This window comes from Moschus berezovskii, chromosome 12, assembly GCF_049115385.1.
Source record: "Moschus berezovskii isolate FMDL1 chromosome 12, NW_MosBer_1.0, whole genome shotgun sequence".
NCBI lineage: Eukaryota > Metazoa > Chordata > Mammalia > Artiodactyla > Moschidae > Moschus > Moschus berezovskii.
Window position 1 is genome coordinate 83,387,104 of NC_142471.1, and position 14,744 is coordinate 83,401,847.

At 37.3% G+C, this 14,744-nt stretch overlaps 1 protein-coding gene across 1 annotated transcript in view; it reads right to left on the reverse strand.

The window, feature by feature from the left end:
• Window positions 1-897: 897 nt before the first annotated feature.
• Window positions 898-14,744, reverse strand: part of PDZD8 (PDZ domain containing 8) — an 85,186-nt gene continuing 71,339 nt past the window's right edge. Inside the window, exons 4-5 of the mRNA XM_055424564.2 lie at window positions 11,568-11,730; window positions 898-7,499 (exon numbers count right to left, since the gene is read on the reverse strand). Coding sequence (XP_055280539.2) covers window positions 5,299-7,499; window positions 11,568-11,730 — 2,364 coding nt within the window. The 3' untranslated portion in view covers window positions 898-5,298. The remainder of the gene's footprint in view (window positions 7,500-11,567; window positions 11,731-14,744) is intronic.

The following is a 14,744-nucleotide window of genomic DNA, read 5'->3' on the forward strand; positions in this document are numbered from 1 at the left end:
GTCTGTGGAGTCAACCAACCACGGGCCATATAGCACTGCAGTCCGTATTTGTTGAAAAAACTCTGCATGTAAGTAGATCCATGCAGTTCGAATCCTGTTGTTCAGGGGTCAACTGTACTCTCAATATATTCATGAGGTAAAAGCTAGTCATCTCAAACGCAGAAGAACTTGAGTCAGTCATCTTTCGGATTTAATCCATGAAATCTCAGTTGGCATTAGTTTTCTATGTAATCACCTACCTGGAAGCAGATAGTTGTAAATTATATGTTTACATGTCTTGTGGTTGGCAGCAAACATTAAAGCCAATAAGGGTAAAACAGTGAATGTTCTGAAAGCAGAGAAAAGCACCCAAATATATAGTTATGAACAACTAAAAGCTTTCCCTTTCAGATACATACTTGTCTTACCGGATGACAAAAGACTGAGAATAGAAACACCTTATACTATTAGGGTTGTTTAAGCATGATGAGATATATTAACATCTAGCTGAAGTTTTAGAAAAGAAATTTAAAAAGCTAATAGCTGCTGTGATATGAAAAAAAAAAAAAAATCAGACTATAATTTTCTTTTACCTGGAAGTCAAGTGTTTTCTAGGGATGTTAATTTTTTTGGATACTATTATTTTAGATGAAGATGAAGGAGGAATAAAACTGTCTTTATCATGTTAGGAAAACAGGTAAAAATAATAGGGTGGTCAGGGCACACTCCCCTTCACGTGCAGGAAAAAACCCAAACATCTAAAAATGTCTACATACTACTGTATCACCTAGTGCTGTGTGATGTAGTTTTTCTGAGCATGATAACGTTGCTGTGCCTTTTCGATGTAAGTACTGTTAGTGAACATTGTCCGTTTACATCGTTTTGTATGATATGAAGATAGTGTGGAATGTCTCTTCATTCTGTAGTTCTGTAATGGTAAACAAAAACTACCTAATGTCAGTTTTTTTATTAAGCTAAAATTGTTTCTATTAACTTGGAAAGACTCTACCTTTTACTTCCCTAAGAAAGTAGCTAATACTTCCTTTCCATTTTCTTCATGAAGCTTTTTTGTGGGGCTTTGATCTGCAGTCTGGTTTTTTAAGTGCGTGTATTGGAAGCAACCTGGTTTCCTACTCATGTATTTGCATTGGGCGACTCACACAAGGCCTCTGTTTTGCTGGAGGTGCTTCCATGGCTAAAGTAAAAAAGTGGGATTGTTCTCTACTTCTGTAGGGAAGACCCTTAAAAAACAGTGTGCTGCAAGTCAGTTCTCTTGGAGGGTTTGTAGTTCTCCCCACTCCTGATATTATACAGCTTTTAAAATTTTTGCCTGTAAGGCTTCAATCTCTTAGAGAATGACTGGCAGTCATGTCTGCTGGTGATCCCTAGAGATTATATAAAAGAGAAATGTTTTTCAGACGTGTATTGAGAGCAAAAGGGGAAAAACTGTATGTGATGAGGAAAAAAAACTATAAGGTCTTTCATATGAGTAATATTCTGGGGTTGGCAAAACTATGAAAAGAGGGGCTGTTTTTAAATGTGTGTATCAGCTCTCTGAACTGTTTATTTTTTGAGCAGAGGTGGTTTTTATGTTTGTACCTAGCAAAACAGATACAAAAAACTCAAAGAGGTAGCAATGAATACTCAGTTCCTTCTTTTGACGCTAAGTGTACCCACCTGCCTTCTGTTTTAGCGAGTTCACCTAATAAATCTTCTGAATGCTGCTGTGCCTGTTGTTTTCCTTTGTTAACCCCATCAGCATAAAACATGTGAGAACATCGTAACTGTGGATATTCAATTAAAAACTATTCTTTTTTGCTTGCAGGCGTCAGGTAAAATCTACTCCAGACTAGTTTGAACCATATTTTCTGGCTTTGCAAAATTTGTTTTAAATTGAAATATGTAACTAGCCACATGGTGTCAATGTGGAACCAACCAGTAAGGTATCCTTGCATCTCTAAAGTTGTACTGTTTTCCTGATTGCTATGAACAAATAACTGTGGTTGATAAAAATAACTATGACATGCAGCCACTTGACACAGTAGATCCATGGCTATGGAAGTATCATAAAGTCTAGGATGTGCTTGTGTGCATCTTTCATGGGTGAGAATCCATGGTTTTAAACAGATCTTAAAGTGGATCCCTGGCTTAAAAAGGATTAAGGGAAGCTACCCCAATCCCATTTTTAAAGAAAAGCTATTATCTCTCAGTTTAGAAATAAACTCAATATATTTTAAAATTAAAGTGATTTTGAAGTTACTCACTTTTACGGGGACTTAAGATTTTAATCTTAAGCCAAATATCTTCAAACTGCCTTTCAAAAGATTCAAATATACTTAAATTTAGAATTGATAGTTCAGTTCAGTTCAGTCGCTCAGTAGTGTCCAACTCTTTGACCTCAAATTTTTACTACCATGTGTTTCCTCCTCTCAAAATCACAAATGGCCACAGAATATTTTAACTAGTTCTGATACTGAAGGATGTAAGGCTTGATATTAAGAAATGTAGCACATGAATTGATTTTAAAATAATGCTAAAACACTGCTCAACTTGACTGTCTAAACATTCATCTGAATACCGAAATGTGGAAAATACACTTTAAATAGTCTCGTTACTCCTAGATAGCAGAGGCAAATATCTGATATTTCACAGCATAAAAAAAAAAAAGTAAAACCAAATTTAATGCTTTTCACAATTTCCAGAATAGCAATTTTGTTTAGCAAAAGTGGACTTTGTTAAGCTTTTCATGGCCCAATTATACAGGCAATAATTCCACAGAGATGCAAAAATCACTTTTTTTTTTTCAGATGTCGTTAAATGAAGATATTCTTGTTTTCTTGGTAGTTTTTATTTATTATTAAGCTATTGATAACATAGCATGGCAGAAAGATTACATCAGGAATGTGATATAATACAACTGTTTTCATTGAAGCTTTAGACCTTATATTCCCTAGGCGGCTGGGAGGGTTCCCCTCCCTTGCCCTAAAGTACAACTGTGATGCCTCTTGCCTCTCACCAGTAAATAGAAAAATACCGCACTACACTGAAGGTATATTTTACAATTATCATTAGCAGCATTTCTGAGCTTTCCATAATTTTGGTTCTACAGAGTTAGATACTTTAAAAACATGAGCAGATTTTTATGAAAGCAAAGTTTTGCGTTATTTCTACAGCTGTTTCAAGTGCATCCGTTTCAGCAGCATGCTTGGATGTCACTAAAACTTCCATGGTATAATCCAAAACCACCAGTCACTTACTCTGCCTTCCAGGTTGTCAGTGGTAAGTGATTTTTTTTACGTTAAGATGAAAGTTTGTGATCACACTGGGCAGATTAAACTACTGTTTACAGAACAATATTTTAGCTTTCAGTGAATTTGGTGTATGGAGACTTCTATAGCAGTGTTCTTTTAAAATGCAAGCATGCTTAAACAAAAAAGGGGGGCATACAGAGATATATTTTTGTTATAAACTTGGCCAAGAAAGGTATTTAGTTTCCTTATATTTTACTTGATAATAAAACAGCAAGAATGAGAACAGGCTGTTGATTTTAAAACTGAAATAGCTTTTCTACCCATAAAAATGTTTTACTATCCATGTATAAGTCATCCCTTTTATTTGAACAGTTTTTTACTATTCAGAGAACTTCCACAGTTATGCTGTTGTTACCCTCACAATAATTCTGTGAGGTAGTTAAGAGGAAGTTTTGGTTTATTTCTACTTTAGAGCTGGGGAGACTACAGCATGGAGCCCTTTTGTGGGTCGCTTATGGTTACACAATTTGCTAATGGCCAACAAAAGAGCTTCAACTTAAAACTCTTGTATGGAATCCTGGGTTATGGACCTGGGCACCGAACCCTATTTTACGATGCCTTTTCCTGCCAGTTATAAAAGCTGTGCTATCTAGTTTTAAATTCATGTCAGTTTCACTATATAGCAATTATCATAGTAGCTACCTACAAAGGGAAAAACATGTACATATCTTTTATAGACATATTAAAGGCCAAAACTTTTATGGTATACCAACGAAGGTCATGCTCACACGTTTTCCCTCAGTCATGTGTTACTGAGGATCCACACAATGAACTATTACAGAACACCTTCCTTTTAAGACACCTGGTCCCAATTCCTAGGTATCTATGCTGTCCAATTTTTTTTTTTAATGAATAAAAGACAGTCTGAACTATAGAAGCATTCAGAATGATCATTCCTTTAAGTCTACAGAGGTTGGATAAAACAATAAATGTATTTTGCCTGATTCCTCTCGTTCACAACATTCTCATGCATGAAAAAATTTCTAAAACAAAACAGCCAAACCAGATCTCAACAAGGTGATTTTAAGAACAGCCCTCTGAAACTTCAAATATCCTTGCACATGCTTTATTTCCTATGGGGGAACTGAAGCTGAAAAATAATCATAAATGTTTAAAACTTCTATTTGAAAGGAAAGTATCAATATTTTGAAAGATTATATTTCAAAATCCTATTGTTACTGTATTTTTTTTTAGTAATCTTGTTATCCTCTCAAAATTCTTAACCAACTGCATTCTATATTTATTCCCTATTACATTTTGTTTTTCAATGCAAGCTCTTCAAATTAATCACTATATTCTTACTATACTTTAACTGCACAGAAGCTTTAGAAAAAAATTTCACAGAAGCATAAAAAACAAGCAATATATGTAATTTTTTTAAAACTAAATCAGCATAACTAACTAAAGCTGCAGCATCTGCTTTCATGTTACATTTGGCAAAATCAAAACAGAAAGCATCACCCCCAAACCCCAAAATAACAAAAATCTCAAGCAAGTATAAATGACAAACTTCATAACACAAAGTAAGATTCCAAACCTGTTCCCTCAATGATTGCTGTTGTCAAGTTGGGCATGCAGCAAATCTGTTGTTACAACCGTGATGGAAGTGAAAATATTTCAAGAATCTGGACAGTATGCTATTTAACACTAATTCAAAAACTAGGTCGAGGAGGGGGAAAAAAACACAATGAGACATCACACATACATCAACACAAAAAGTTAGCTTACATAATTACATAATTAGAAAAAGTTAAAAATAAATTAGTAAAAATAAATTCCCAGTATAAACCCAAAAAAGCACAGCTATAAATGCAATCTGAAACAACCAATTTAGTGGACTGGTCATGTTTTTGCTGGAAAACCACCTTTTCCACTCTAGTTCTCACACAAGCAAGTAACTGTGAAGAAGCAGGCCAAAGTGCATAACAAGAGGGTTTAAACGTGGCTGGATCTGTGGTTCTTTAGATGCGACTTTTCCTCAGTCACTTGAGAGTTTAAGTACAGACCGTTACACAGACTCGGATGGGCCAAACAAGTCATCTGAAATGCTACTGAATGGCTGAGAGTCTATGAGTTGGGTTATTTCACTGTCGAGGTCTTCTTCTGTGTCATCTGTGTACTTGCTGATTTTCTTGGAGTGCTGGTCTAAAGACAGGGTTTCTAAAGATTCAATATCTTCAATGCCTGCTCTGTAGTGGATCATAAGAAGTGTTAGAGCTTGCAGTCTTTCACCAGATTTAGCCAAAGCAGCAGAAAGAAGTGACTTTTTCCTTGTATCAGTTGTCTCTTTTTCTTCTCTAACAAGGGAATTATTATGTTCCAACTCCTGATCAATTTCATTCTGCAGTTTATCTAGCATGAACTCTAGTTTCTGAATCCTCTCCTCTGTAGGCAAGCCCCTGTACAGATCACGACCAATCTCTTTAACGGCAATGAAAACGCTATCATCCAGACCACCCTCCTTTCTCACTAACTTTATTCCTGCGCTGTTGCCTCGTTTAGAAGGGCTGTTTGAACCACAGACCTCTGTGTCACTGCCTTCATTGTCTGATGTGTTGGGTGTGTGTTTTGGTGAAGGTTCTACCAGATCAGTTCCTGGCTCAGACAGGCGAGTTTTGGAGACTTGACGCAGGTTTAACAAACGAGAGCTTGTATTGATAATATGTCTCGTCAAACCTGTTGTTCTGTTAACTGACTTCCCAGCTTCAGCGTCAACACGAGGGGGCAGGCCTAAGAGGGTTTCTTGTCCTTCCAGTCTGAGATTTTTTAGGGCCCGGTCTATTCGCTGATCCGTCGCTCCACAAAGAGGAGTCTCGGCTAGACACTTTTCCTGACATTTTTTATGGCAGACGTAAGCACAGAACATACACTGGGAAGCGGCTTTAGTCCAAACTTTTTTCTTACAGTAATCACACCAAGTGGGGTTCTGGAACTGAGTGTCCTGGAAACTGTGTTTATTTTCTGTTAAACCCATTTGTCCAATAAAATGCTCCTCTTTAGGCAGGGCAGAAACCTCTTCAACCAAATGGAGTTCTTTTTCTTTCTCTAAGTTAGTAACTACATGGTCTGGCTCTCCTTCTTTCAAATATTTGAAGTGAACAGTAATGTCACCGTAGCAGAATTTGTCATTGAACCCCTTCTGCATACTCAGATTGCGTAGTGCGGTTCTAGTGACCATGGCCTTAGGGGACGGGGCTTCCAGTCTGAACTTGGAAAGGTACTCCATGTTCGAGGTAGCTAAGCATCCTAATGCCACCTCTTCAAGTTTCAAGCTCACGTGCCCCAAGCAGATGAGACCCCCTAGTTTGAAAGGGTCCCTGCACCACAGTGCAATGTTTAAGTACCTGTGGCAGGCTTCTATGTCAAAGAAACAGCTGGCTCTGGATCTTGTCCATTTTCCCAGCTTCTTGCGATAAGGAATTTCTGATGATTCCCATGTTTGATGGTCATCTGAACTGTCCTTAGGAGGGCAGGCACTTTCAGAAATCAGATCTTTTGCCACTTCTTGCTTGGCCAAAAACTGCTTAGCTGCAGCTGCTTCTTCTGTGTGATCCAGATTCTTCATTTGCTTTTCAGCAGGTTTCTCTGTAGGAGGCGGCGGCAGCACCTTCTCTGGCTTTTCAACAGAAATATCCAGTTCGGCCTGAGTTGGGGCATCAGCAGAAGGCAAAGGAACTTTTACTTGTGGTCGTGGTGGCACAGGTGGTTTGAAAGTGGATCCTTGGGTGGGTTTTGACACTTGTGCTGGTTCTGTTATCTCAGAAGATTTTAGGGCTAAGGGCTTATTTCCTTCTTTGGATGGAAGTTTTGGTGGCGGCGGGTAACTTCCTACAACTAATTTACGGTTTAAAACAGGTGATATCGTTCCAAGGGACTTAACAGACAGCGTTGTTGGAGTGCGTTTGGGGCTGTGACTTAGTGACTGCGCCTCCTCTCTGGCTTCAGTCTGGGCTCTGACATCACTTGCTAAGTCTTCAAATTCAGAATCCAGGTCTCTATTTTCAACATCTACTGCCAACCCGGTTGCTTCCTCTTCAAAGTTCGGTTGGCATGAGCCTGACAGAAAGTTTTCTTCCAACTGTCCAAAGTTATCTTGCAGCACTGTACCCTGATTACTCTGGCCAACAGGCCTCTCATAATACACCAGCACTCGGTCACCAGCCTGCTTGATAAGCTTCAGCACCTGCAGTGTAGATGTGATTTTCACACCTGTTTTAAGATTTTAAAAAGGAAAACAAAATTACTGCAGTAAAAATTACCTAAATTCACTAAGTATAACTGCCATTAATTCATGATCATTTAACTAATGGAAAAGCAATAGTAAAAACTCTAAAATATGTTATGGGCTTATGGATACATCAGTGTACTGATTCTTAAACTCTGATTGCTCCAATGTCCTGGAAATGTTTACCTTTCCAAACCAAATGATGCCATGAAAATCTTAGGAGGGTGTCAAGCTGCTAACTCCTAACTGCTTCCCATTCCTCCTTCCTAGGTTTAAATGACATTTTTTCTCAGTCTGAATTGAAGTGAACCGAGTGAAACCTATTGAAAAGGATTTTATTAATGGTTAAACCAGGCTTAAAAATGATGGGAAACTGTGATTCTACTGAAGGAAATTCCACAGTGCTTCAGGGATTATAAGCTAGGTGATGAATGATTCAAATTAAGAGACTGGTGCTTGAACTAAACTTTCTATCTTCACAGCAAAATACTATGCTGTGAGTAGTGGACGCTTACAGATTCTATTCGCCCTACACATGAAACGAATCTTTTTCAGGATGAGAAAGAATAAGGAAGGGATAGGAGGGCTTTAAAGTTAACCAAGTTGTTTATTACCTGTATCTGTAATTCAATAATATCTATCTTAAGTTTTCATTCTATTTTCTGATAGGTGCTATATTAATTCAAAATTCAAAGGCACAGAAAGATGCACAGTGGAAAGTCTCCCTTCCCTGAGGCAATCAAAGCTAGCAGCTTCTGATGCATTCTAGGGACATTCCAGGTGTAACTTTAAAAGGTCTCCCTGCCCTCCCTCAAACGGTAGTTACCTAAGCAATCCCCTTCTATAGGACTTAAGAGAAAGGGGAGAAGGAGTCTTGGCTTTCCAAAGATCCTACAGCCATCCGCAATAAATCAAACTAGTAGCAGCTCCATCTAATAACCTGACTTCAGAGTTCCCCAACCTCTATATTCTTCAACTTCAGCTGCCCAGGCAAGAGCATGCTTTAGATCTGGTCATCACTTGGACCTTTTCCACATCAAAGATCTTCTACTTGGAAATGAACTTCTGATCACACTCTCCTATTTCCACCTCTAACAAACCTGTCTGCTAACTGAATCTGTTTTGAGGTAGTATCCATGTCTGGTCATTCCTCCTTTTGCTCTCATGGTCCAGCTGGTCCATTGCTTCCCTCCCCAGGCTCAGTCTCACGACCTTAATGGTGTTCACATCAAGTTTTATGCTTCTGCTCCAGCCCTCTCCTCTTCTATCATCTGCCTGTCCCGATGATCCCAGCTGGGCTAGTCCCTTCCCCACCCTTTCCCGATGCTGAGCTTCCTACCTGGAGACAGCTCCGAGTTATGCCAACTAGTCTCCAGCGTGCCTTTCAGCGCTGCTTTAGCATTCTTTGAACTGGTCTCTAAACAACTGAGTCTCGAAACACCGGCTTTAAAACTTTCTTATTCCCCTGAAACCCACTGTTTCTGCTCTTTTATTCTATAGATAACATCACTTTACTGAAAAGACAAACAAACTACTGCCTTTTCTCCCTGCTGCCAATCATTTTCCGGACTGAGCTGTCTGAGAGGGGGAAGCCGCCCTTCACCTGTACTCTGGATTCTGTTCTCCATCTCCTTCAGGACTTTGCTCTGTCAATTATTCTTGCTGAAATGTTAACTCCCATCCTTCTTTTCCTTTAAAACCTTCCTTTTCCTTGAGTTTTCCTTGGTTTTTACAGCGCTGTAGTAATTTAGCTCTGACCACCTCGCCTTTACTTTCTCCCCGCCCCCACCTCTATCGTCCCTTGTCTGCAAACGTTTCCATGGTTTTGTCACTAGTTTTGTTCTTTCCCTAGATTACACCCATTGAGTAGTTCCAACCATCAACTTTGTCTCTGGGTGGCGACCCCTCTTCTTCAATCTAGTCATATGTTCTCACAGGCTTCTGGACATCACCACCAAGATGTTTTGTGATAAAGTTAAACTTCTCTTTGACATTCTCATCTTGCTGTCCTCACTAGTACATGAATCAATCTGCTGCCCTCCCAGTTAACCTGGTTTGAATCATGGAGATGGTGTACTCTTGAGATTCATTCTGCTGTGAATCCAAGAGTTCCAGTCCATTTTCCTTCTTGGCTCAGATCCTCCTGACCACTTGTTTCAACTACAGTAATAAACAGCTTTTTACTATGATCCCTCACTTAGAGCTTTCTTAATCACCAAACATGTGCTGCTTCCCAACTTTTCTAAAACACTGGTTCAAAACCCTTTACCGTATAAACTCAATCATAAGGCAATCGACAGCTAACATGACTTCATGATTCATCCAGCCTTAAGCTCTACTGCTTCCCTCTAACCACACTATGCTCCAGCAAAACTGTAGTCTAACATAAAAAATAAGCCCATCTGATGATCTGAGGTAGGCAAAACTTCAAATAAATCTAAACTCATCCTTCAGAATTGGCCAGCCAAATCTGGATTATTTTCCTTTTGGAATATTTCAAATATACAAAAGAGCAGAGGAAATAGTAAAATGAACTCCCATTGAGCTTAAATATAACATTTTGTCAGTCTTATTTCAACTATCAATTTAATCCTGTTACTATTTTTTAAATGATACATACCTGCATAAATGAAGTACAGTGATTAAAAAAAAGAAGAATGTGTATTATACCTGCCTCTTATCTCAGTTATAATTTTTAACAAATGTTAGACATGAAGAGGTGACTTTTGTTTTTTCACCCCATCTATATTTATATTGCTTGGATTTATTTTTGATAATAGATATTTATGACTTGTATAACTGAAAACAGAAATCTCCTGTAAAAGGAAAATTTTATGCTGCAGGTAAAATCAAAACAGGGTATGTATAAATATAAAAAAATTATACTGTACTGTGATTTTTAGCTGAGGGATAACTGTTATATTTATGTTAAATAATTATGTAACAGATGAGGTCTATTTTATAGCTTTATTATCCTAGGTGTTTGTGGACCAGAGTCATCATCTGGGAGCTTGTCAGAAATGTAAAACCTGGAGCCCCACCCCAGATCTACTAAATCAGAACCCACATTTTAACACCATGCCTGGGTGACTGAAATACACAAGAGACTTTGAAAAGCACCGTTTCAAATTTTTCAAATTAGAATTTTTCAATATTTTGAGAATTCAAAAATTTTCATTATTTTATTATCATGATGGCTATGAATTAAAGACAGAGTTTCTCTGACATATAACCAAGGACAACTGCTCCTTAATTTAGGAACTAACCTACCTGGTTATTTATTGTCTTAGCTGTGACAGAATATTCCACATTGCCTTTAAAAGCTCAACTGTAACCAACCATGTGTTTAAGAAATCTCTTGACAAGTCTAGAATGGGTGGGCCAGGTACTACAAAGATCTGAAAAGGTTTAGACTTTTCCCCACTGGTGTCCACAGTTAGCCTTATTGATAATTTATACACATGCAAGCAAATAGTCTGCCAATCAATAGATTTGCAGTTTTTATTGTATCAATGCAACTGACAGGAAGGCATGCAGGTGACACATTTTTCTGCCAGTGACAGTGATTTGGGCTGTACTCTGAATGACCGTCTATCCACAAATGGCTGGCCAGTAAGGAACAATATGGGCCACCAATATGGGGGCCACAGGATAGATCAGGTGTGCCCAGGTAGACAAGGAGTCTCTCTCCTGCTCAGTATCTAGTCCTAAGTGATGGGGATAGTAGTGCTAATTCTGTCAGTTTTAGGCTCAGAGTAGTAATAGTGGTGATCATAAAGATAACTGTTGACCCCCTTTCATATTCAGGAAAAAATACAGAAGTAAAAGGAGGAAAACGGTCTAAAGAGGAAGTATTTTAAAGATTTATACATTAGAACTAAAATGATATCTGTTTCAAATTTTTTAAGGCTTCCTTCAGATTTTTACTTATAGTAATGATTTTTTTTTTCCATTATAAAAGAAATGTGCTTATAGAAACAAGGAAAAAGCCCCACAGCTACTCTCTGGTTTTCTCGGTAAATGTCAAGTATACTGCACATCAGCATAATCACCTCCAATAGCAATCAGTCGATCTCCCCGCTGAAGGTTAGCAACTGCAGCAGGTGAGTTTGGGGCCACAGTCTCAATTATGACGTGCCCAGCATAGCCGTCAGTTGACTGGACAAGACGAAGTGTAAGTCCGACACTTTGTAAATTCCCCTTTATTAATTCAACCTTTGATAAAGAGAAAAAAATGAAAACAGAATCAGTGGGTTCATAGTAGTGGAGTGAGAAAACACGAACACAGAGCACTACAGCTGATGCTTTTACTCCGCAGCAGTTATTACAGACCGATAAAAGGCAAGAGATCTCTGCTGTGACAATATAAACTAACCTACACTGAGACTGCACATCTGGGCCACTGAATACATCAAATACCTTATCTTACATTTGTTAGGAAAGATGCATGCTTGCTGTAGAAAATTTGAAAATAAGGCAAAATGAAAAGAAAATCACTCCTAATCTAGAACTGCTGTAATTCGTACTTTCTCATATATATATATATAAACAAAGTTGAGATCCCATTATGAATATAATCCTGAATCTTGCTTTTTTGAAATAAAATGGGAACAAGCTTCTATTAATATCTATTAAGATGTGCTTGGGAACTTCCGTTTTTTATAGTATATTGTTAAATTTTTTGGGGGGCGGAATTTATGCTCATGTTTTATTAAGAGTTGTTCTAACTCATCAAGATCATTTTGTTTTCTAAAAAAATACCATCCAATTTATTAGGAGTATGTATCTCATATTCTTATCGTCTATGAATTAAAAAAACAACATATGCTAACTGTCCTCATTTGAATCACTGATTTAAAAAATGGATAGAATGCCACCACCCTCTAGATGACAAGAATTTAATCTGTTTATTAAGCTAAATTATAAATCAATCTAATTGTATTATCATTCAGGCCATGTCTATTCTTCAAGCTATCTCATGAAGGACTTTGCCAAATAATCTGCTAATATTCACATATATCACTGTCTGTAGTGTTTTAATTGATAAATCCCACTTAAAAGCCAGAAATTCAATTCTCCTATCTAATGATGTTGGCCTAATGATGTTATGAAAGCTCTTCTTTAATGCGTGTTATGGGCTTCCCTGGTGGCTCAGAGGTTAAAGTGTCTGCCTCCAATGCGGAAGACCCGGGTTCGATCCCTGGGTCAGGAAGATCCCCTGGAGAAGGAAACGGTAACCCACTCCAGTATTCTTGCCTGGAGAATCCCATGGACGGAGAAGCCTGGTAGGCTACAGTCCATGGGGTAGCAAAGAGTCGGACAAGACTGAGCAACAGAACGGAATAGATATTATAGTATTTTTATATAAAGGAACATCTTACCAATATTAATAATACGTTCAAGAAATGGTAAATGTAGTCAAGTTTTTGACTACCTAAAGGTTTAAAAAAAAAACTACCAAAACAATCCTTCCATAAAACATTATTTCTGTTTAAACCTTCAAAAACATTGGTACAATTCTTGCCTCATGATATAGTAAATAATCACCTTATAATGTTAAAAGCGTTTTTCAGTTAATAAAAGCCATAAAGAAAACTTTCTCTCAAATCCATGAACGTGTATGTATTCTTAATATACAGAGTACCAAAGCTAAAAAGAAAGCAGATTCTTCTACTTCCAAAAAGTTAACGATGGCAAATGGGTAAAAAAAAAACCTAAACTGTATGAGTCTGAGAACTTTAAATTTTAAAAATTAACATTTATATGTGCTTTTTTGTGATCTACTCTTTGTTCCTAAAGTGGAATGGAGATGGGGGGTGGGTTGAGAAGGGAACTGAGTCTAATACAGGCTTCTGCGTAATTCAAGTTTCTTATTTTCTTCCTACCAATCATATTATTTCCTTTACTTTTCTTATTTCAAATGATCCTTGAAGTAAATGTTCCAGATGGAAAAAAGGTTTTAGTAGGAATAATTAATAAGGGCAAATACTAAATTGCTTCCTTCTCCCCCAACTTTTATACTGATTATTAGTAAATGCTCTTAATTTCATACACAGAGTACAGAACTTAAAACACTATTTATTTCATCTATTTTCTTATTAAAAGTTTATTTTCTTTTAAGCTGATACTGCTGACCCATCTACTTTCAGAATTAGTTCCAGCCTTCTCTGAAATACAAATTTAAAACATACAATTAAGTTGTGACAATGATTCAAAAGTTTTAAAATATAAAAATCCTCTTAATTAAAAACCTGAGAAAAATTTTAAAGAAAATATTTAAAAGTGAGTATCACACAAAGTTTTTATTTTAATGAAAATTTAAGATAATGTTTACAAGACCATTCAAATATACCATACTTTTAAAACAAAACTGACATGTCCATTTGGGTGAAACTATTTTTACATTAAGAGTAGCAAAATAATTATATAATTCTCCCCTATATACATGTATCTATATTTTAAATTTTTATATGATTACTGGATACATCATGTACTATAAAACATATGACAAAACAGAACCTTTTAAATGATGAGGTGAAAACAAACAGAAATCCTAAATATTTTCCTTACATCTGGTAACAAAATTTTAGGGAATTTCACAACTAGATAAGGATAATAATCATAATCAAGTGGAGTTGATCCAGGCATTCAAGTTTGATTCAAGCAGCCAGGAGTCAATCATGTAATTCGCTTTCTACTTTCTAAACTCTATCATCAAAGTTGATAACTATTATATTCATTTTTAAACTATTTTAAGCCATCAAGGTTGACTCAAAGTCAGCTGTGTTTAAAATGCTATTAACTATATAAATATTATTTATTGAGAATCTGGACATCTTTACATTTTCTGTCTTGTACAGTCTTTTGTTTTTCTTGGAGGTTTTTCTTAACATGCTGCTAAGTCACTTCAGTCGTGTCCGACTCTGTGTGACCCCATAGACGGAAGCCCACCAGGCTCCGCCGTCCCTGGGGTTCTCCAGGCAAGAACACTGGAGTGGGTTGCCATTTCCTTCTCCAATGTGTGAAAGTGAAAAGTGAAAGTGAAATCGCTCATGTCTGACTCATAGGGACCCCATGGACTGCAGCCCACCAGGCTCTTCTGTCCATGCGATTTTCTAGGCAAGAGTACTGGAGTGGCTTGCCATTGCCTTCTCCGTAGCTTTCACTTTAAATGCAGGATTTAAGTTAAGTACTGTTTCTGCAATTACCTCTTAAATGCATCTATCCAT